The sequence below is a fragment of the Podarcis vaucheri genome, assembly GCF_965113315.1.
Source record: "Podarcis vaucheri genome assembly, chromosome: 17".
Lineage (NCBI taxonomy): Eukaryota > Metazoa > Chordata > Lepidosauria > Squamata > Lacertidae > Podarcis > Podarcis vaucheri.
The window spans coordinates 9,419,673-9,442,794 of NC_138755.1; the positions used below are offsets into that span (position 1 = coordinate 9,419,673).

At 46.8% G+C, this 23,122-nt stretch overlaps 2 protein-coding genes across 6 annotated transcripts in view; both read left to right on the forward strand.

Moving 5' to 3' along the window:
- Positions 1 to 287: 287 nt before the first annotated feature.
- On the forward strand, positions 288 to 16,053 carry RAD23A (RAD23 homolog A, nucleotide excision repair protein). 2 transcript variants are annotated; one of them, XM_082204998.1, is made up of 9 exons: positions 288 to 532; positions 5,826 to 5,987; positions 6,321 to 6,508; positions 7,355 to 7,389; positions 8,420 to 8,547; positions 10,247 to 10,322; positions 10,549 to 10,679; positions 11,735 to 11,899; positions 14,248 to 16,053. In XM_082204998.1, exons 1-9 carry the CDS (start codon positions 461 to 463, stop codon positions 14,359 to 14,361), a joined length of 1,071 nt encoding a protein of 356 aa, XP_082061124.1. In that variant the 5' UTR covers positions 288 to 460; the 3' UTR covers positions 14,362 to 16,053. The 2 variants fall into 2 exon arrangements, with proteins under 2 accessions (XP_082061124.1, XP_082061123.1); XM_082204997.1 differs by having other exon boundaries at positions 290 to 532; positions 7,334 to 7,389.
- A 90-nt stretch (positions 16,054 to 16,143) lies between these two features.
- The window catches only part of LOC309521842 (tetratricopeptide repeat protein 39A-like), a 36,273-nt gene continuing 29,294 nt past the window's right edge, over positions 16,144 to 23,122 (forward strand). For 2 of the 4 annotated variants that reach the window (XM_082204886.1, XM_082204887.1), the window contains exon 1: positions 20,985 to 21,449. In XM_082204886.1, coding sequence (XP_082061012.1) covers positions 21,409 to 21,449 — 41 coding nt within the window. In that variant the 5' untranslated portion in view covers positions 20,985 to 21,408. Of the gene's footprint in view, positions 16,231 to 20,984; positions 21,450 to 23,122 lie in introns of those variants that run through there. The other 2 variants (XM_082204888.1, XM_082204889.1) reach the window with 2 other exon arrangements.

The window sequence follows — 23,122 nt, forward strand, 5'->3', positions numbered from 1 at the left end:
GGAAGTAAACCCCGAGTCCTCCCACGGGAAAATCGTACCGCATCACTTCCTCTTTGTTCCTTAACGTTGGATGCCCAGAAAAGAAATCCCCGTCGAAAGCGACCCCCAACTTAAATCGCCCCCTCCTCCCACGGCGGTACTCTCTTGCGCAGAAGGCGCGCGAAACGGAAATCCCCGAAACGAACCGGAAGCCGGGAAACGTGCGTGCGTGTGCGTGCGTTTTCTAGCCTTCCTGACTCTATGGTTAAGGAACACCTCGGCCTGTCTTCCTTGGCCCCTGTCACGTGGGAAGGGCCCGTCAGGGAGCGGAAGCGGCGCTCGGACGCGATTAAAATGGCGGCGTCGTGAAGTTGCATGTTGTTGTGGGGGACCCCCAGCTGAGTCCGTTGGGAGGAACCGCCAGTTGCCGCCGCCGCTACCGCCGCCGCCCTCTCCCCTGCCTCCCGCCCGCCCGCCCGCCATGGCTGTGACCGTCACCCTGAAGACCCTCCAGCAGCAGACCTTCAAGATCCGCATGGAGCCTGAAGAGACGGTGAGGGGCGGCGGGTCGTCCTCCTCCTCCCCTTCCCCACCCCCCTCTCCTTCCCCTGGCCTCTTCAGCGCCCCCAACCCTCTTGCGCCAGGAGCCCCCGTTCGTCTTGCAGGTTAAGCGGGCGGTACTCCTCGCCTCTCGCTTTCCAGATCCCCCTCTCGTTCGTAGGAGATTCCTCGGGGGGTGGGGAGGGAAAGGGAAGCAGTCCACCCCCGGGTCGCCTTACAGAGGCGATCCTTCAACTTCTCCCGATCTAGAAGTTAGTCTTTAAAGAACAGCCTCGTTTGTTTTGCCACAAAGCTCACACAGGAAAAGCTGTCAAGTAGGGGTTTCTCGAAGACGCTCTCTCTCTCTCTCTCTCTCTCTCTCAATACACACGTGTAGACACAGTCCTTGATCCTGATCTGTTTGCCGCTGGGCACGTAACACACACGCGTACGCTCGCGCCCCGGGCGCCTTCCTTCCAGTCGTGCTTTATTCTTAATTCCACATACACACCCTGTGCTGTGTAACACATAGCTAGTTACACCAACATCTATAAAGGGGCTGCTCCCATTTCCACCCCCTCCTCCCTACGCTAGCTTTCCCAGCACGTGCTTAAGCTCAAAATCAGATGCAGATTGGTGGTTTTCCGATTTAGCATCTCCTATTCTGGGTGCCTTGCCTAGTATTTGTAGTGCTGAAATCTCCCCCCCCCCATCAAGAACATAATAAGAGTTTGCTGGGCCAGGCCAAAGACACATGCAGTCCCACATCCTGTTCTCACAGAGGCTGCGGCAAGCAGAACATGAGTGCAACCTATTGGCTTACATTTTGGTTATTTTGGCATCATTTTGTTTTCATAGTTGTTACTTCCAGCATATGGCCTCTGATACTGAAGGTAGAGCACAGCCGCCATGACTACCCACCATATTCTCTATCAATGCCTAATCCTCTTTTAAAACCATCTAGGTTGGTAGCCATTGCTACCTCTTGTGGGATCAAATTCTATAGCTTAACTCTGTGTCATGTGAAGAAGTGCTTTCTCTCGTCTGTCCTGAACCTTCCAATATTCTGCTTCAATGGATAGCCCCAAGTTCTGTTCTTAAGAGGAAGGAAGAACCAGAACTGTACCCAGTATTCCAAGTGTGGTTGCACCATAGATTTGTATAAAGATATTACGATACTAGCAGTTTTATTTTCAATCCCTTTCCTAGTGATCTCTAGCATGACATTCACCTTTTTCACAGCTGCTGCACTCTTAGTCAATATATTTATCAAGCTATCCATCTTGCTCCTGGTCAGTTGCTGCTAGTTAAGATCCCATAAATGTATGTGTGAAACTAAGATATTTTTTTTTTTGCCCATCCTGAAAAAAATGGCGCCATCAACAAACTTGGTTACTTCATTGCTCCTTGATAATTTGTGAACAAGTTAAATGACACAAGTCCCAATACTTTGAAGGACTCCACTTTGTACTATCCCTCCCATTGGGAGAACTGTCCATTTATTCCTGCTATCTGTTTCCTGCCTTTTAACCAGTTACTGATCCAGAAGAGCATCTCTCCTCTTACTCCATGACTGCTAACCTTGCTTGGGAGTCTTTGATGAGGTACCTTATGTACTTTGTCAAAAGCTTTAAAAAAAGTATTTGTTAACTGGGTTACCTCTATCTATATTAAGGTGACCAGATTTTTTTTCAATGAATCTGGGGACACTTTTCTGGATTTTGTCAGGGGACTGATTTGTAAATCCAGGAACTGTCCCCGGGAAATGGGGACGTCTGGTAACCTTGATCTATATGCTTATTTCTCAAAGAAACTGAAAATGTTAGTAAGAAAGGACTTACCTTTACAGAAGCCATGCTGGTTCTGCTTTAGTAAGACTTGTTCTTCTGTATGCTTGATAATTCTGTCTTTAACAATGCTTTCAACCAGTTTCTGGAAGAGATGCTAAGCTAACCAGTCTGTGGTTTCCAGGATTACCCCTGCCCCTAGTTCCCCCTCCCTCCCTGTGAAAGGGCACTACATTGATCATTTTCCAGTGTTCAGGTATGGAGGCAGGTATCTTAGGAACAAGTTACATATTTTTGTTGGAAGTTTAGTATTTTCACATTTGAGTTTCTTCAGAACTCTTGGCTGGATGCCACCCAGACTCAGCAATTGTCAAATTATATTTTTTTCAATAAGGGCCTGTAAGAAGTTTGTATCTTTTCACCTCTAATTGTCTCAGTTTGGCAGGTTCCCTTCTAAAAGTTAGTTCATCTACAGGGGTTTCCCATATATCTTCTACTGTGCAGGAAGATACATACAAATATTTCATTCAGCTTCTCTGCAATCTCCTTTTTCTCCTTCAGCATTCCTTGACTTCCTTGTCATTCAAAGGTCCAACTAACCGCCTCCCTAGCCAGTCTCCTGCCTTCAATGTATTTAAATAATTGTTTGCGGTTAGTCTTTATGTTTTCACCAAGATGCTCCTCAGATTCTTTTTTAGCATCCTTTATTGTTCAATTGCATTTCTTTTGCCAAAGTTTGTGTTCTGTTTTCTTCTCATTTGGACAAGATTTCCATTTTCTAAAGGAAGCCTTCTTGCCTTTGATAGCTTCTTTAACTCTGCTTGTTATTCATGGTGGGATCCTCTTGGCCCTGGTGGTACCTTTTTTATTTGCTATTTACATTTAAACGGAGCTTCTAGTGTGGTTTTAAACAACCCCTGAACATTTTGAGAGATGTGATCTTATTGACTTTGCCTTTAAACTTCCTTTTTACCAATTCCTTCATTTTTGGGATGTTCCCTCTGTTGAAGTTAAATGTCACCTTTGGGTTTTCTTGGCAATTGTCTGTATATAAATTGAATTTGATAGCACTATAGTAACTATTCCCAATTGGTTCAACGGTACACACATCTCTCCGCTGGTCGTTGGCACCACTCAAGATTAGGTCCAGGGTTGCCACTCTTCTGATCAATTCCACGACCAACTGTCCTAGGGCACAGTCTATCAGATTTATTGTTGTTTTGGTAGCTTCTTTCCCACCACCAATGTCTATCTTTCCTCAGTTTTTGATTTTAAATCAGTGTTTTATGTATTTTATTACCCATGCTATTTATAGGTAGATTTCTGCCTCCTGTGCTTCAACATTATACTGATTCATCTGTTTTTGTTTGAATGAAGTGAGTCTGAATATGAATACAAAGTAACATAAATCTGGAGTAATCACCTTGATTCCTCCCTTGTCATATAATTTTGGAAGAACACATAGGAGGAGTGGTAACTGCTAAGAATTCATTATTATTTTTCAGTCTCTGCCTATTGTGGGTCAAGAGGCATGCCTCTTTGGCAACTTGCTTTTAACTTCAGTGGAACAAAGTAAATCCTTTCAAACACCAGTACCTACATATGAATAAGCCCTGAACTTAACCAATTTGCTAGCTTTTATCATGTTCTGATTTGATTCAAGTTCCAAAACTGTTTTAGTAAGGATTCCCAAACATGACCTTTTGAAAGGAAAAAATATTTATTTTTTTGTCACAAGCTGCGTGATCCCTTTCGTGCAAGGTATATGTTGCATCCTGGTGGACTGAGTTCTTTTTATCAAAATTTAATTGTACGGCCAGGGCAGGACCATTCATCCATCGTCTCACCCTGCACAGAAGTATAGAAGTAAAACAGCTTTGGGGATTCCTTCACGAGAGACAGCCACACAATGCAGAGGACAGCTGCCTCCCTGTGCATCTTGCGAAATTCCTTTTTAACCTAAACCACTGACTGTGCAATTGCTGACTGTTCACAAAGGTGAAAGTTTTTCTGTGCCCTATCAAGGAAGTTTCTTTTTGTTTAAATCCAAGACCTCCTTTCATTTTTTGAACCTTCTCTTTTTGGATGATGATTGTTTCTTATTATTATTTTATTACATAAAATTTTTACTCTGCTTGATTGTAAAAAAACAAAACAAAAACAATCTCAAAGCGGCTTACAAAAAGATAAGCAAGAAAATCAAGAAAAATCCATGGCCATATTTAAAACATACGAAAATTAAAATACTAAAATTACCTCAACTTTTTAAGCATTGCGTAGGTTTTTTGAAACAAGAATGTTTTTAACAGGCGCTGAAAACTGTACAGTGAAGGTGCCAGCTTGATCTCAATAGGCAGGGAGGTACAAAGATTGGGTGCTGCCCCATGAAACAATTGAGTTCTTACAAATGTAGTTGTCAGGGGCTGGACTGAATGGTGCCCCCCCCTTCTCCTGAACCTTCCCGAGAACAGGAGGACAGTATAGATCAGGCATAGGCAAACTCGGCCCTCCAGATATTTTTGGGACTACAGCTCCCATCATCCCTGACCACTGGTCCTGTTAGCTAGGGATGATGGGAGTTGTAGTCCCAAAACATCTGGAGGGCCGAGTTTGCCTGTGCCTGGTATAGATTTAGAACAGTGGTTTGCAGAGCAGCATAGTTCAGAGGCTGCAGAGGGCAGAAGCTAGGAAATATTGGAAGAGGAACAGCAGGAAGAAGAAAAAGCACCAGGGAAGAGACAGCTGACAGACTCAGTGTCTTTAGAAAGCATTCCTGACTACCCCCTCCCAGAACCAGGCGTGCCTTGGGAGTAGTAGAACAGAGAGCTCAGAGGCAGAAAACGTAGATTAGCTGGTGCATGGGTGACGTAGAATAGGGACGACGTAGGGGGGTGGGACTTTACTTGGAGCAACGCCATTGATGGATAGGGACTACATTCCTTTGTCTTGCTCTGTAAATCTTGAATAAATTACATGGTAAGGACTCTTCCTGTCACCTGCTTTTTTTTTGCTGCCACCAGGGGAGGGAAAGGATTCCCTGAACCTTGACAGTAGTGCAGAATGTAGTGTTTATATGCTGCCAAGCACCATATAATCATAAAATCATACAGAGGTGTGGAGTTGTACTGTGTTTGTGGGAATGGAGAGCAGTCCCAGAAGCTGGGAAGATTGCCTATTAATTGTACTTGGTGGGGGGGTAGTTTTTTTGAACTGGTGAAAGTACCATGATGTCTGTGTCTGCTCTTGCTTTTGGTATTTATAGATGGCAGGGCAACAGGTTTGGCTTTCCTAAAAGCTTTTAGAAGCAAGGGACTTTCTGAACCCATCTCTCCTCATTAGGAGTAAAGACAGTACTCAGAAGAGCATTAGATATGGGACAGAGTTCACTGTGCTGGAAGAATGTGGCTTACGGACCAATTCAAATATCTCTACAGCCACGCTTATTGGGGTGGAAAACGTTTGACTCTCAGGCGTTCAGTACAAGACAGATGGTGGAACCAGTTTGGTCTTGACCCACAGGTCCGAGTTCTTAAGGAGAAGATTGAGGCTGAAAAGGGCAAGGAAGCGTTCCCAGTGTCGGGACAGAAGCTTATCTATGCTGGCAAGATCCTGAGTGATGATGTCCCTATCAAGGAGTACAAGATTGATGAGAAGAACTTTGTGGTGGTGATGGTCACCAAGGTATGGTTGGGCACCTCCATTACTTCATGGGAATGCTTTCCTTGGAACAGAAGACTGATTCTGCTTCAGTAGCTTCCCCTCCCCTCCCCGCCTTGCTGCGGTTCAAAGGATGGTGTGCTAGGAAGCAGATTTGGTGCGTGTTTCTGACAGTGCAGGTTCCGGCCTTGGGGTGTGGGCGCATCCAAGAAAGGCGATTACAGGGCATTGAAAATTCCAGGAGTAGCTTCTCTTGGTTTCTCAGAATTAACTTGAAGGACAATCCCCTTTGCTTTTCTCTGTGGGATAGAAATGCATTGTATCTGCTTTTAAGCCTCATTTTGATTTTCTGTTCAGAACAAAACAGGCTCAGGAGCTCCTGTCCCCTCACCAAGTGAGGCAGCGCCTCCATCAGAGCCTACACCATCCTCTGGACAGATGCTGCTGCCTGGAGCAGCTACTGTTTCACCCCCACTAGGAACTCCAACAAGTGAGGAGAAGCCTCCTGAAGAGACAGTGACTGTTTCCCCCCAGGAATCAGTTGGGTAAGTTTGGCTTGCCCTGCCACCCTCCGCACTCTCATTTGTTTTGTAGGTGACGCTGGAATGATATAATGGAGGGAGAAATTCTAGGCCTTGGAAATCATGATTGGTTCTGAAAATCCAACAATGTTTGGAGTTTGGAGTTAAACTGATTGGGGGATAACTTCCAGAGCAGATGCTAATGGGACACAGAATTAGCCTACCATCACTTGGACCAGCCAGTTGTGGTCTTGTGTTTGTTTAGCTGTTAGATTTTATTGCCAGTCTTTCCTCTACGTTTGAGGACTTTAACATGGAAACTCTTTCTGCACACGTGGAGATTTGAGTGGGTTTGAAAGTGGGCTGCAGACCACACAGCCTAGGTGCCTCAAATCTCAGTCTTGGAGAGGAAGAGGGAGGTGAGGGTCTGTGATGTCAGAATGCAGCTTGGGTTGCTAATTGGTGTTATTAGATGGCTATAAAAAGGGTGCAGGATTGGGGCGGGAAACAAGAAGGTACATAAGAGCATGTGTTTTGGGGGTGAGCAGCCCTCCTCTCCTGGCCTCTGTTGCTTCATAGCTTCGTACCACCAGTTTTAGCACCACTACCCACTCTCAGAACAGGACCCCTGAAATGTGGCGATTGTAGTTGCACTCCAAGCCTCGGTGGTGGTAAGAATCGTTAGGCAAAGCAGTTGCCTGCTGTTTGTCAGCCATAGGGTAGGAGAGAGATTGTATGACTGAAGGGAAAACCAGCTGTTCTGTTGCTTAGTTTATATTTGGCTTTTCAGTTTTCTTGGCCAGTTATCTGAAAGGACCCAGCTACTATTTCTCTCTCTTAAATTTGCAGCTCTGTTCCCTCTTCAGGTAGCATGGGACGTGAAGATGATGCAGCTTCCACTTTAGGTAGGTGAGCGCCTTTCCTTCACTTGCCACAGGGGAGAGCTCTCAGCTCCTTGGCTGCAGTTTGCTCTTATAAGATTGGGACCACTCTCTCCCTATTCCACTGTTTTGACTGGTAAATTTCTATGGTCTTCAGATCCATGGTTGATGGACTTATAAATACAATACAGCACGGCATAACTTAGGAAGTGCTGCCCTCTAACGGTCTCTAGTGGTTAAAACACTTCTCCTTCCACCACTGTTTCATGGGGATCCGGCATGCAAGCGTTAGCTGGGAGCCACAAATGGGTTGCAACAACTGAGACTGCACCATCATTTTTGCTCTAGGGGAGAAAAGGCAGCAAAAGAAAGCCATACATAGTAAAAAAAATTAAGTGGGTCTCATGTTGCAGGTTAGGGTTAAAGATGGATCCTGGGTCTAATAGTTGAACACTGCTTGTGGGAACAGTTCGGCAGATTTCACCCCCAAATTCTGTCATCAGCCACCGATACCTGTATTCTTTCCATCAAAGTTATGGCATAGTGGGCACCTGCTTGCCCTTTTGTGGTTGTGTTATATAAGGAGCAGCATCTAGCACTTGAGCTATGGCCATGGAAACTGGAAATTCTGGATTCCATCCCCATTTCTGGAAGTAGTCTAGTAGTTAAAACCCAGGAATCCTGATGCAGCCTCCAGTTCTGTAAGGGGAATGAGATTTATTAGTGAAACTCGGGGGGCTTTTGAGAGGGTCGTCTCTGGGTGGAAAGAGGCTTGAGATCTTAATTCTGTTTTCAGCCTTTAGAGGGACTTTGAAGATCTGGGAATAGAAACTGGATTTGAAACTTTGGAGCTTACTGATGTTCAAAGCCCCAAGAGTACAAGGCTTCCTGGTTCTGCAGACATTGTAATGAGGATGCTGGCAATGGCAAAGTGACCTGTTGCTTTCCAGTCCAGCTGCCCATCTTGCTCCCCTTCCCATATGCATGGGTCAGGTGGAAATAGTTGCACGTTTTCTTCCCCTAACGTCAAACTGTCTTCCATTTCCGCTTCCAGTTACTGGCTCAGAGTATGAGACAATGCTGAATGAAATCATGTCAATGGGCTATGAGCGAGAGCGGGTGGTGGCAGCTCTACGGGCCAGCTACAACAACCCTCACCGGGCTGTGGAATACCTGCTAACGGTAAGGAGAAATGCTGGGTTTGTCCTAACCTCATCAATATATTTTGGGCTTTCCGCCAGTTCTTCAAGTGGTGTTCCTGGCTTCTTTTCCCTTCCACCTCACTGGTGTGCTATAATCATTTTCTGCTCACTGCTGCTGCAACTCTGTTGCTAGCCTGGGTTGCTTGAAAGAGGCAGAGCACCATGCTTTCTGAACCATCTCAGACAGATCCTCTAGAAGGATGGCTCCATACTGGTTTCTCAGCTCTGTGCATCTTGCTTGCTCTGGTGTCTCCCCTGCTTAGTTTAGCACAGAGGAAGACCACGGATGCCAACCAAGGAGCTTGCTTTATCTAAACAGTTGTGAGGTTAGTTGGGCACTTTGCAAAGGGCTGAGGGCTGGATCCTTGCACTCCTACATTAAACTAAATTTGGAAGTCAGAAAAAATCCTATCAGAATGAACATTTTGTAAAAGTAAGCAAACATCCTTAGTCACATAATACTGGAAAATAAAATTGAAACTGAAGAGATGTGAGCAGGCAATAGACACGACTGGACTTGGAGAAGGAAATCTGGAGACCAGAAATGTTCCCCCCTGTCACTGGAAGTCTTGCCCCAACAGAAACTGCCTTCATAGTTTGTTTTGCCTTGAACAGTTCCCGCACACCGTCAGTCTCTGGGTGTAATAATAATAATAATAATAAATTTTATTTATATCCCGCCCTCCCCAGCCGAAGCCGGGCTCAGGGCGGCTAACAACAATCAAATAATCAAATAATCCAACATTCTAAAAACATTTCATTATAAAAATTAATTAAAATCAAATTAATGGCAACCGTTAAGCAAAATTCTGTGCAGGTTGCCAGAGGAGAGAGTCAGGCCTCGCCCTGACCAGAGGCCTGGTGGAACAACTCTGTCTTGCAGGCCCTGCGGAAAGATGTCAGGTCCCACAGGGCCCTAGTCTCTTGTGACGGAGCATTCCACCAGATTGGAGCTGCAGCCGAGAAAGCCCTGGCTCTAGTTGAGGCCAGCTTAACCTCTCTGAGGCCTGGGACCTTCAGGATGTTTTTATTTGCAGACTGTAGGTTCCTCTGTGGGGCATACCAGGAGAGGCGGTCCCGTAGGTACAAGGGTCCTAGGCCGTATAGGGCTTTAAAGGTTAAAACCAGCACCTTAAACCTGATCCTGTACTCCACCGGGAGCCAGTGCAGCTGGTATAGTACCAGATGAATGTGATCTCGCAGCGAAGACCCCATAAGGAGTCTCGCCGTGGCATTCTGCACCCGCTGGAGTTTCTGGGTCAGTCTCAAGGGCAGCCCCACGTAGAGCGAGTTACAATAATCCAGTCTGGAGGTGACAGTCACGTGGATCACAGTGGCTAGGTCAGGGCAAGAGAGATAAGGGGCCAACTGCTTAGCTTGGCGGAGATGAAAAAATGCCACCTTTGTTATAGCTGTAATCTGCGCCTCCATAGAGAGGGAGGTATCGAAGATTACACCCAAACTCTTAACGGACGGTGCTGGCATTAATTGCACCCCCGCAAGAGATGGGAGTTGCCCCCTCAATCCCATATCGTCCCGTCCCAGCCACAGGACCTCTGTCTTCGAAGGATTTAACTTCAACCGGCTCCCACGTAACCATTAGTGTGCTGTGGATGGAATCTTGAAAAGTGTATGATCTGGAAGTAGTTCCGTTAACTTTGCTTTCTTTAACTTTGCAGGGTATCCCAGGTAGCCCAGAACCAGAGAGAGCCTCCATCCAGGAGAGCCAGCCTCAAGAGCAGTCGGCACCAGAAGGTGTGTGTCCCCTCCTTTCATATAAAGAGTTTACTGGAGCGGTGGACTATGGGGAGTAACCGTTGTGCCTAACTAGGCTGCAGTGCATTGCTTAGTGGCGTGTTGGGAGAGTGCTGCGCCTTGATGGCTTCATATGCACTCCTCTCTCTATCCACATGCGCAGCCCCTCCCCCATTTGCTGCTGTTCTGCTCGCATGCATGGCTTTAACACTCATTGGATCTACAGGAGAGAACCCTCTGGAATTTCTGCGAGACCAGCCCCAGTTCCAGAACATGCGTCAGGTGATCCAGCAGAACCCAGCTCTGCTCCCAGCCCTGCTCCAGCAGTTAGGCCAAGAGAACCCTCAGCTGCTGCAGGTAACTGAGCGGACGGGCTTTGTTTGTTGTCTCAGTTTGTTGGGCACAGCCTTGGAGCAACCAGATGGGTCAAAGTTACACTGGTCTGAGATCCCGCTGGTGCCAGCATGGGCAGCATGACTCAGCATCTCTCTGGGTGTTGCTTGGTATTTCAGCAGAAAAGGCAGGCACAACAGAGCCTAGTGGGTATGCTAACCCGCCTAGGCAGCACCATTTGTGCTGTTGTATGCATTGTTTGCATGTCATTGACCTGTACAGCCAGATCCTGCTTCTCAGATGAGTGTTTGCTTCCCTGGGGTTCCTACTTTAAATGCTGCTGCCAACCCTCATGGCTCAGTTTCCTCCCAGTTCTCCTGATTTGCCTACCCTAGGCCTTGGGTTAGGGCATGGGTAGGCAAACTTAAGGCCCGGGGGCCGGATCTGACCTAATGACCTTCTAGATTCTGGCCTGTGGATGATCTGGGAATCAGCGTGTTTTTACATGAGTAGAATGTGTCCTTTTACTTAAAATGCATCCCTGGGTTATTTGTGGGGCCTGCCTGGTGTTTTTACATGAGTAGAATGTGTGCTTTTATTTAAAATGCATCCCTGGGTTATTTGTGGGGCACAGGAATTCGTCCATTCCCCCCCAAAAAAATATAGTCCAGCCCCCCACAAGGTCTGAGGGACAGTGGACCGGCCCTCTGCTGAAAACATTTGCTGACCCCTGGGTTAGGGTGATCACTGCTGGCTCAGTCATCTTCCTTTGCTTTGCCTTAATTATATATGGGCAAGCTTTAACAGTGGATGCAGTGTGTATTGTGGCTAGAGGAGGAGGATTATGAATACAACATATTGAAAATTCAGTGGCATAAGAGTGAGGACTTCAACGTAGGAGAAAAGGACGGCAGGTCAGGTCTCCTCTCTTCCCCTCGAATTGGAGGGTCTCCTGTGAGGGTTTGGTGTCCTTTGGAGGTGCTTGTGTGAGGTTTGTTGTCCCAGGGGCCCTGAGGGGTCGCGGGGTGTAGGCATGTGTTAATTGATAACAGCAAGTGCTTCTCTTCCTCCTCCTCCAGCAAATCAGCCAACACCAGGAGCAGTTCATTCAGATGCTCAATGAACCACTGGGTGAAGTACCTGACATCGCAGACATTGAAGGAGAGATGGGTGCTATTGGGGAGGAAGCCCCTCAGATGAATTACATCCAAGTCACGCCTCAGGAAAAAGAAGCCATAGAAAGGGTAAAAGAGGGGAGCAGTGGCCTGGGGCGGGGACAAGAAGGGAAGTCTCTTGCTCTCTGTACTGGAGCTTCTCCCTGTAGGATTTGCTCCCTCATGAGATACAGAACAGTTAAGCGGCCAGGGTGGTGGCCTCTACGTCTTGCGCTAGTTCCTGCAGGCTACAGAGGCATCTTGGTGGGTACAGTGGAAAGGGTGGGACTGTCAGGTTATTGCTTAGTGTTATAAGTCACTCCCCATCACCTTGCTGTGTGGGCTAGAGCTAGGCCAGGGGTCTGCAACCTTTAAGACAAAAAAAGCCACTTGGACCCGTTTCCGAAGGGAAAAAAACCTGGGAGCCGCAAAACCATTGCGACATTTAAAGCACGCGTGCCACTGCCCTCCAATCTGACAGCGGGCGGGAAGGTGATGTCGGGATGGTGCGTGACTAACGTACGCACCGCCCCCATGCGACGTCACAGCCAGTACAGCGCCCGCCACAGTGGGGAGTGTCGGGGGCACAATGCGCCTCCTCCCCTCGCTAGTATCTGCCCCGGAGCCGCGGCAAAGGTGTAAAAGAGCCACATGCGGCTCCGGAGCCGCGGGTTGCAGACCCCTGAGCTAGGCTGACTGACCTGTGGACCTCCAGATAATGTTGGACTCCAGCTTCCACCAGCCACCTCCAGCATGGCCTATGGGCAGGGATGCTGGAAACTACTCCCTCAGGGCTCACAAGGTTAGTCAGCCCCGCAGTAGAGTCTGAGGGTAGCACAGGAGCTCTAGGGCAAGAAGTGCCAGCAGCCTGGCAATAAACTGATTGGCATGTGAGCTCTGAACATGTGGTTTTGCTTCATTCGCTTTTGTCTTTCTCTAAGGCTATAGAGGGACGCGGGTGGCGCTGTGGGTTAAACCACAGAGCCTAGGGCTTGCCAATCAGAAGGTTGGCGGTTCGAATCCCCATTATGGGGTGAGCTCCTGTTGCTCGGTCCCTGCTCCTGCCCACCTAGCAGTTCGAAAGCACACCAGTGCAAGTAGATAAATAGGTACCGCTCCTGTGGGAAGGTATATGGCATTTTCGTGAGCTGCTCTGGTTCGCCAGAAGCGGCTTAGTCATGCTGGCCACATGACCCGGAAGCTGTACGCCGGCTCCCTCGGCCAATAAAGGGAGATGAGCGCTGCAACCCCAGAGTCGGTCACGACTGGACCTAATGGTCAGGGGTCCCTTTACCTTTACCTTAAGGCTATAGAACCATGGTTATTCATAAGCCAGTTCTGCATCAAACAAGCCAGTTTTCTGTACTGAAATATTTGATGATTCTAAAAAAAACCCCCAAACATTTCCAAACTGTTTAATATGTTAAAATCTTTAAGTGGTGTACAAACAAATAAACAATAAAACAGTATCACGAAAGCAGAGAGAAAAACAAGAACCTGTAAAGCTGTATTATAAAAACGAGTTCAGTAATAACAAGGTCCAGTCTTAAGGGCCAGGGAAAGCCTGAGCAAATATATATATCTTATGTTTGAGGCAACTGAAGAAGAAGGGCATACCACAGTATGGGAGCCTATGAACCTGCCCGGACCGTGAGATCATCTGAGGCCCTTCTTCGTGTGCCTCCTCCATGAAGGGTGACAACACAAGAACGAGCCTTTTTTGCAGCTGAACTGATAATTACGCTAGTCCTACTAATGATGTCTGCCTACTCCGCTCCTGTGGTGACCCATGCTGTAGAGTGCCATGGTCCTTATTTTGCTACTCGCCTTGCCCAGACCTGACCCAACACAGGATAAGCATGTTGGGATCTCCCATAAGGGGGGGTCTGTGTAGTATTATTATTATTATTATTATTATTGGGTTAAACCACTGAGCCTAGGGCTTGCCGATCAGAAGGTCGGCGGTTCGAATCCCTGTGACGGGATGAGCTCCCGTTACTCTGTCCTTGCTCCTGCCAACCTAGCAGTTCGAAAGCACACCAAAAAGTGCAAGTAAATAAATAGGTGCTGCTCCAGCGGGAAGGTAAATGGCGTTTCCGTGTGCTGCTCTGGTTCGCCAGAAGCGGCTTAGTCATGCTGGCCACATGACCCACATGGCCACATGTCTGCTGTCTGCAGACAAACGCCGGCTCCTTCGGCCAATAAAGTGAGATGAGCGCCACAACCCCAGAGTCGGTCATGACTGGACCTAATGGTCAGGGGCCCCTTTACCTTTTTTATTATTATTTATCATCATCATCCTTGGCAGCATTCCTGGCAGTTGGCTCCTTACAGGAAAGGTGAGATTGTAGGACGCACAGTGTTGCCAATCAGAGCGTTTCTAACTTTTCCCCTTCCTTTCCTCTTTCTCTTTCTCTCTCTCCCTTCCCCACCCTTAGTTAAAGGCCTTGGGCTTCCCTGAGAGCCTGGTGATCCAGGCCTATTTTGCTTGCGAGAAGAATGAGAACCTGGCGGCCAACTTCCTGCTGAGTCAGAACTTTGATGACGAGTGATAAAAGAAAAGAGTTTTATATAAAATCCTCTATATAAATATTCGTTTATTTAAAGGGGCACGTATTGGGATATGGGGGAATGGTATGATTTTAGAATGTCCCAGGCAATTTTGCTGGCTGGAGGAAAATACTCTACCTTGGAAACTGGGCAGTTGGGGAAAAAGCAGAACTAACGCACCTTCTCCTCTTTCCCTCCCCAAGAAACAAGGGCTGCATTTCAGCCCAGCTGCATCCCACGACAGTCCTTGGACTGGCAAGCAGGATGTTCAGGGAAAGGTTGACATGGCAGATGGGTTCGATTGGACCTCCTCCCATCTGAGCTGACTGCGTGTGTGCAAACAGATTGCTCTTTTGTTTGCAAATCCCTCCCTCCTCCCTCCCCCCACCAATGCACAGTGCTACAATGCCTAAATATGTCTGGGCTCATCAGCTAATTCTGTCAGTAGTATTATTCCCTTCCCTTTCCACTGGCCTTTGAAAGAAGTCCAGTGCTTCATCCGTGTTCCAGAGAGCTGCTTGCACTACGTGGGTGACCTGCCTTCTGATGATCTTTTTGATAGCTGTGCTTGCACGGAAGAGGCTGTGCCACGATGGAGGAATACCTTGTAATGTTGCACATAAATCCCCTTTCCCAGCCCTGGTATTACCTTTCATCCTCCTCTGCTAAGCAGCCATCCACCATGTAACTGCAGCTCTTTGGCACTCTTCTTAAATTAATTCTCAGAAGTAGTACTGGACTGGGGCCTGGTGAACAGTTGCCCTTTGGGGCCCTTTGACTATTTAAGTTTGTCCCACTTCCCATGGCTACTCTGCAGAATTGGAGAAGTGGCTGAACTGCCTTTGCCGTCTCGCTTCCCCGGACTTGCCTAAGCAGGGCTCATCACTCATGTAACACGTTGCTCAGCAGAGTTTAATTTCAAATTGTTTTAACATTAACATCTTGAAACACGAGTCTTTTAAAAGCGGCTTTTGGGCACTTGTGTCCATTGAATGAATTCCATTTTTAACATTTTCTGTGTTGTGGAAGTTTTAAGGAAATTCATATTTTCTAGTATTAACTTGATTTACCTGTTGTTTGAAAGATTCTTGCATTTTAAGGACATTTCCCCCCCTTAAAGGAAACCCATTAGTATTAAGGGATACAGAATCTCTTTGTTAAACGTTGGGGGGGGGGTTGCTTTGCTTTTTTAATTTGGTGAGAAATATCAAATTGACATATTTTCGCAAATCTTTATAGGAAAATGTAAAAAAGGAAAATTCTGCTTTGATGTACCTTTTTGAAGCTTGAGTTTGAACTGACTGCACTTGAACATATCCTGATTGATCTCACCAAGAAGCTGACCTGGTACTTGGCTTCAGTCTCAAATATCCAGTGAAATTGACCTTGAACTTGAGATGCACAGGCACAGAACTGCAGAGTTTCCTCCAGTTTAGCTCATCCTTCACCTTATCATAGGAATGTTGGTCAAAATTGTTGCTGGTTTGAACATCAATAAAACTGTCAGTATCACCTGTCTAAACCCCCGTTTTCTTCGATGAACCATGAAATTGACTACTGTCTTCCCCCTCTACCCTCATAACAATCCTGTCTCGAGTCCCACTCTTTCCTCAGCACATGCCCACTGCAGAGGGATCAGGAGTATTGCCTCTATGCCTCAAAAATAAATTCCGAAGCCATAAATTACTGCTAAATTGTGTGATATTGTTCTGTGGCTATGACTGTCAGTGTGAAATATGTACTGGATAAGTAAAACTAATGTGATTTTTTTTCTGGGAGGGAGGGGAGAGGCAGGGAAGACATGAAGAAAGGGGAATTTCTGGTTCTCAAGCCTGAAAGTGAGTATCCGGTGGTTATGAACATGGCTGTAGGTAGGGGCCAAAGAGTGCAGATTCTCCTGATTTGATAAGCAAAGTTGCTTTTCTCCGCTGAAATACAATGGTACCTTGGTACTCAAACGGCTTGGCTCCTGAACAAATCTCCCGAATGCCGCAAACCTGGAATGAGTGTTCTGGTTTGTCAACGTTTTTTGGAAGCTGAACGTCCGACGCGGCTTCTGATTGAGTGCAGCAAGCTCCTGCAGCCAATCGGAAGCAGGGCCTTAGTTTTTGAACAGTTTCGGGAGTCAAATGGACTCCTGGAACGCATTAAGTTCGAGAACCAAGGTTACCACTATGAACCCTGTTTGAAAGCTTCCTGAGATGACTGTTCCACTTGACTTTGTGACTTGGCTTAGGCATTCAGACAGCATCGAGGTATCTTTGGGTAGTAAGCAAACCAAAAAAGCTGATGATCGAGGTGGCATGGAAAACTTTTTTAGAAGTGGGAGCTGAATAATGATGTCACTGTTGATTTATGGCTCTCTTCAGAGCAGCAGCAGTTGACTCCTAGGATGGACTGAAAAGGTGTGTTGCCCAGGAGTGGAAGTTGGGTGCTGAATCCTGTGCCTGAGACCTTGAGGTTTACAGGACAGGGGCCTTTGTATAGCTTCTCTTCCCCAGATGATGACTTAAAAAGCAGAATCAATTACAGTGGTATCTCGGGTTACAAACGCTTCAGGCTACAGACTCCGCTAACCCGGAAGTAGTACCTCGGGTTAAGAACTTTACCTCAGGATGAGAACAGAAATTGTGGCGTGGCAGCAGGAGGCCCCATTAGCTAAAGTGGTACCTCAGGTTAAGAACAGTTTCAGGTTAAGGACAGACCTCCAGAACAAATTAAGTTCTTAACCCGAGGTACCACTGTATGCAGAATAAGCCAGCAACACACAACACTGCTTAATTTGCAAAATGTGTTCACATGTAGCAGTTCAGCTGCTTGACACAGCAATTTGATTTAAGCACATTCTCAGCTGCTGAGGTATTGGTGAGACAAACTGCAGCTGTGCATTTTATCAGAGATGGGTGGAAAGAACTAGAGGAGAAATGGCTTGCAAAAAAAATATAAAAAATTGACCAGCTTTACTTGCTAAGTCTGAAAAGAGCAAAGACCACCAACCAGGCCCCTTTTGGGAAATTAGCTAATGAGTTAATTGCAGTTCTGTTTGGGCGACCTGTCAGTTGTGCCCCCAGTTGCAAACATGGGACATTCTATACTTCCAAGTTTTGGGTGGTTGTCGCCTTGAAGAGATCTGCTTCTTATCTGATGGAGCACTATTGTGGGCACTATGGACAGAATATGAAATAAACAAGCTCTTGAAAACATTCAGTGGCAGGAAAGGGACATGGATCTCCTTCAGTGAATGTGTCTTGTTTTTTAATTTCCAAATGGAATGGGTCTGAGTGGTAAGAGCTCCAGGCAACACAAGAAGAAGAAGTCCCAAGAAGAACAGAAGAAGAGGGCTGCTGACATGTTCAAAATAGTTCTTGAAAGGATACTGGCTAAGTAGGCTAGAAAGTAGCATCTCTCTTACCAAGTTTTGGGCAGCTAATAATTTATTTGTTAGGTCTTGTGTTTCTCTGTGCAAGGGAAACTGAGGCTAAAGGAAGAGACAGGCTTCCTTGAACCAGGCAAGTCCAGGACAGCCAAGCTACGCTTGTGGTCCAAGTTCTTGCAGCTGACCTTTTCGCAGGTCCAGAAGTTTCAGTATTGATTTCTAGTTCTCTCCAGAGCAAGAAGGGCCCAACTCGTCTGGTACGTAATGTTATGCCTCCTTGACCTTTGGAGGCGTTTTCCCCCCAAGCACTTTGGTGGTCATGTGCCCACATAATGCTCCCTCTGGTTGGCACCAGCTGGGGCCTTTGCTCAGTAACACAGGGCTTGCTCCCGTCAGTCTGGATGCTCCTCTGTTTGCTCCTCCAGGCTCCTGGCCTCTTCCATGTGCCATGTGCACGGTTGGCTCGTTGAAATGGGTGTTCTCGGTGGCCAGAGAAACTTGGCTGGGAACTGGATTCTGTTGGGGGGGGGGGAAGGCTCTGATCCCTCCAAGCAAGATGGTGATTAATGGCAGGTGTCCTGTGAGTAGCAATTCAGGTCCAACTTGCTCATTTCTGCTCCGCGTTTGGTGACTGTGTGCATGTGTGTGTGAGAGAGGGAGAGGCGTTTGCATGCGCGCCCACACACATCAGCTGTCTTTTGGCTGCCTCTCCCTAAATTGGCTAATTACTTGAGATTAATGCTTAGAAGCAGCAGCTTCCTCTCCCCTCCTGCCATCTGCTCTCTTCTGTATCGGGGGTGTCATTATTTGCCAGTGCCTGGATTCTGTTTTCTGAATTTGACTCCAGCTTCGTAGTTTTAACCTACAGGGGATTGCAGCATGATTCAAATACAAGGGCAGATGCTAGAGCTTCGCTTATGGAAGGAAGATCCAGCAGAAGCAGTGTGTGTGTGTGTGTGTGTGCATATAACGGGTGTGCACCGTGTAAACATGGTAGGGCCTTGCCTTTTCTTAAATAATTGCACTTCCTGTTCTCGGGGTCATATCAGTTTGCAAGAGGCCACAGTGCTTTCGAAGGACGGGGTTGCAGTATTGGTTGGTATCTCCCAGCACTGCTTTTTCTCTACCTGACATTTGCCCTGTCATTGCCTTGCTACTTGCCAGAAAGAAGGAATTTTGCAATTGCTGAATTTTGCAGCTAACCAAGTGTGAAAACAGAACAGGTTCACGGAAAAGAAGTGTATTTGCATATCTCTCTCTCTTTTTTTGGTGCATTGAGCATACGCTTTTGCCTCATTGCACCTAACTTTTTACAACAGGGGGCAAAAAGACAGGTGGGCTCTAGCCATAATTGGTGGCACTAGTCAAGCCACAGGATTGGGGGGGGGGAGAAGATCTGGATTTTATGTTTCTGCCCCAAGATGGGAGGTTTGCAGTCCCCAAGACCCCACCTCCAATTTGCTACTTTAAAAAAATAGTTTTTAAAATTAGTGGGGGGTTTTTGAATGACCAGTCCTTTGAGTCTCCCACTGTGCCCCCCCACAGCCTCACTATTTCCTGCTTCTAAAAAAAAGACTTTAAAAAATAATAATCGGACTACTCCCATAGGCTCTTGTCAATGCCCAAATGTTTTTTGTTGCATCTCCAAGAAACCCGCCCCTCCATTTATCCTTAAAATAACTACTGATTACTCTTGCTGTGATGCTGAAAGGTTTTTGTGACACCCGCCCCCCCCAACCCCTTCAAAATTGTGTTATCTTAATTGGGTGGTGGTTTTTTTTTTGCAATGGATTTCAATACTGAATTATAAAAAACGGTTTAAAACAGTGTAGAATAGCTGCTGAGGAAGCTTCTGCTAGGATTTAAAAAGCAAGTGTCCTTTTAAGAGTTGTCTGTAGTTCATTGGCACATAAATGCCACCAGTTTGGTGCTTCTTGCATCAGCTTTAAAACAAAGTCTTGGCAAGAATAGTCTTTGCGTTCATAATCCGAGGTCCACAATATTTCCCTGGACCTCAAGACACAGTGACCAAGAAGAAGCTGCTGTAGGCTCCAGCCTGTCCCCAGGACCTGTTCCCCTCTTTGGCATATTACAGCTAAGTACAGGTGGGAGGAGCTTTATAAAAGGGCACAGCCCCTTCAAGTAGGGGCTGTCAATCAAAGCCTCCAGACTGCTTTGTAAATAGGGAGGTGGTGAAAGAGTGAGGTGGGCAACCTGGCAGAGGGAAAACTTTGCTGTCCTGAGGAACAGGTCTTGGTGTTTTGATTTCTAGGAATGGAGTTGAGAGATGACCTAACCTGGGGAGAAAACAGTAAAGACCTGATGAAGAGAGCACAGCAGAGGTTATATTTTCTGAGAATCCTCCAGAAAAATAACCTCTCAAAGGACCTGTTGGTGACATTTTACCATTGTACTGTTGAGAGTGCATTAACTTATGGTCTGTGTGTGTTGGGAGCTGCACGGCCAGGGGAAAAACAACGCTGTCCAGGATTGTAAAGACTGCGGAGAGAGTAATTGGGTGCACTCTTCCCACCTTGGATCAAATCTGTGCTTCCAGGTGCCATAAGGAAGCTGCAGAGATAGTGCGAACCCCGAAAATGATCTCTTTCAGCTTCTGCCTTCTGGAAGAAGGTACAGGGTTATAAAGACTAGAACTAGCCACATGAGAAACAGTTTCTATCCAAATGCGATTTTGGTTTTAAATGCAGTGTAAGGTAGTCTTTATGTGAGCATATTGTATTCAATTATGGGGTATCAGAGTTTTTAGGGGCTAACCAGGTTGGGATAGCAGGCTTGTGGGTTTTTGAATGTCTAATGTAGATTTTTCAATTTCGTTCTGCAATAAAGATTATCGTATCGTAAAGATTTGCTGAGTGCTATGAAAAGCGACGGGTGTGTGTGTGAACTCCTGTTGCTCGGTCCCAGCTCCTTCCAACCTAGCAGTTTGAAAGCACACCAGTGCAAGTAGATAAATAGGTACTGCTCCGGCGGGAAGGTAAACAGCGTTTCCGTGCACTGCTCTGGTTCACCAGAAGCGGCTTAGTCATGCTGGCCACATGACCCGGAAAAACTGCGGAGAAAAGCTGGCTCCCTCGGCTAGTAAAGTGAGATGAGCGCCGCAACCCCAGAGTAGTCTGTGACTGGACTTAACCATCAGGGGTCCTTTATCTTCACTTTATGACAAGCCAAAAGTGCTGGAGCGTATAATGAAAAAATGTGGGGCTCCGTCAGAAGGTCAGCTGGTCTGGAACCTGGTAAAAGGGCAAGACCAGGGTTTCTTCATGGTATGTGCTTGCAGTATTGGCACAAAACTCCAGACCAGATTTGAAATGAGCAGTGCTTTTGCTGTCCTTTCCTTCGATGCCTCAGTTTCCAACAGCCCTTCAATAGCTCTGCAGGAGACTAAGGGACAGGCTTCTCCCAGAGATCTTGGTGTCTGCTGGCAAACCAAGTAGATGATTGACAGAAGAGGCAGTCCTTCCCCTGGCACAGCTCCCCCAGGGATGGCTGGCAGTAGGAGGCACACCCCTGGAATACTGTCACAGCGGCAAGGCCTTGCTTTGTTGGTTGCTAAGCAACCACCTCTTGAGGCACAGCTGGTGTTGGGAGCTGAGAGGCCAGATTGCCACTGTGAGGATCAAACAACTGGGCCCTTGGCACCTGTGGAAATGCCATGGCAGGAGCCTGGAAGCAATTTAGCTACCAACCCCTGAGGTAATGCCGGTTAGCATCTCACTTAAATCCAAATGTTGGAATTAAATCCACTTCTCTGAGGTGCACACGACTTGCCACCTGTTTTGCACCATATGTTGCTGGATTTCCAGGCAAGGATCTGTGTGGGCTTCCTTAACGCTGTTTGTTTTGTTTTTAATGTCTGATTGTGCTTGAAGACCTTGGGAATGACAGAGGCCTGGTTGTTGACAAGAAAGGTTTTATGCATGAACAGAAGAGAAGAATAAAGGCAGCTGAAATGTGCCTATTTAGTGGTAGCATCTTTCTCACAGAGCTCTTGAAGTTGCTTGAGAGTTGTAGGATTTCTTCAGTTCAGGACGGAGTCGGCTGATTCTGGGTTGCAGCCACAGAGCTGAAGCAAATATGCAAACTGAACATCTGCAAATAATTTTCTAATTTCACAATTCAGTTTTTCACGAGTTTTAAAGCAAAATTCAGGTATGTGTTTTGCTTTCTTTGTGATTTAGAAGAGGTGCATGTCAGCTATAAATACTGACTAATAAGTAAGTAAAGGTAAAGGGACCCCTGACCATTAGGTCCAGCCGTGGCCGACTCTGGGGTTGTGGCCCTCATCTTGCTTTACTGGCCGAGGGAGCCGGCGTACAGCTTCTGGGTCATGTGGCCAGCATGACTAAGCCACTTCTGGCGAACCAGAGCAGCGCACGGAAACGCCGGTTACCTTCCCGCCAGAGCGGTACCTATTTATCTACTTGCACTTTGACGTGCTTTCGAACTGCTAGGTTGGCAGGAGCAGGGACCGAGCAACGGGAGCTCACCCCGTCGTGGGGATTCGAACCTCTGACCTTCTGATCGACAAGTCCTAGGCTCTGTGGCTTAACCCACAGCGCCATCTGCGTCCCAGACTAATAAGTACTATGGCCTATAAACTATACAATATTATATTTATGCTAGATCTGTGGCTTTCAGATTATCTCTTCTGGGGAACCTTGGCTTCTTTGGGAGTCTTATTGTGGTTTCCCATTTAGAGCAACAGCTGAAGACAATGTAGCCACTCATATTCTTCTTCCTTTGCAATGTTCAACCATGCACTTATTAGGTATATTCTTATGCAAATCCTCAGTTTACCAGTAGACAGTGGAAAGGACCAGCTTTGGCTCAAGCAAATTGAGTGCACATACCATCCCCCTCAAATCCTCTGCAGTGCAGATGTTAATGTGGGAGATTTTTCCCGAGGATATGCTATTTTAAAAGCAGAGTGCTTTTTAAATAAGGTAAAAGGTAAAGGACCCCTAGATGGTTAAGTCCAGTCATAGGTGTCTAAGGGGTTCAGTGCTCATCTTGCTTCAGGCTGAGGGAGCCGGTGTTTGTCCAGAGACAGCTCTACAGGTCATGTGGTGAGCATGACTAAACCGTTTCTGGCGCAACAGGACACTGTGACGGAAGCCAGAGCACATGGAAACGCCATTTACCTTCCCGCTGCAGCGGTACCTATTTCTCTACTTGCACTGGTTTGCTTTCAAACTGCTAGGTTGGCAGAAGCTGGGACAGAGGAACGGGAACTTACCCCATATTGCGGATTCGAACTGCTGACCTTCTGATCGGCAAGCCCAAGAGGCTCAGTGGTTTAGACCACCCTTTACCTTAAAAAAATCAAACACCAGTACACTTCAGTACTAAAACCCATTGCTTGCCAA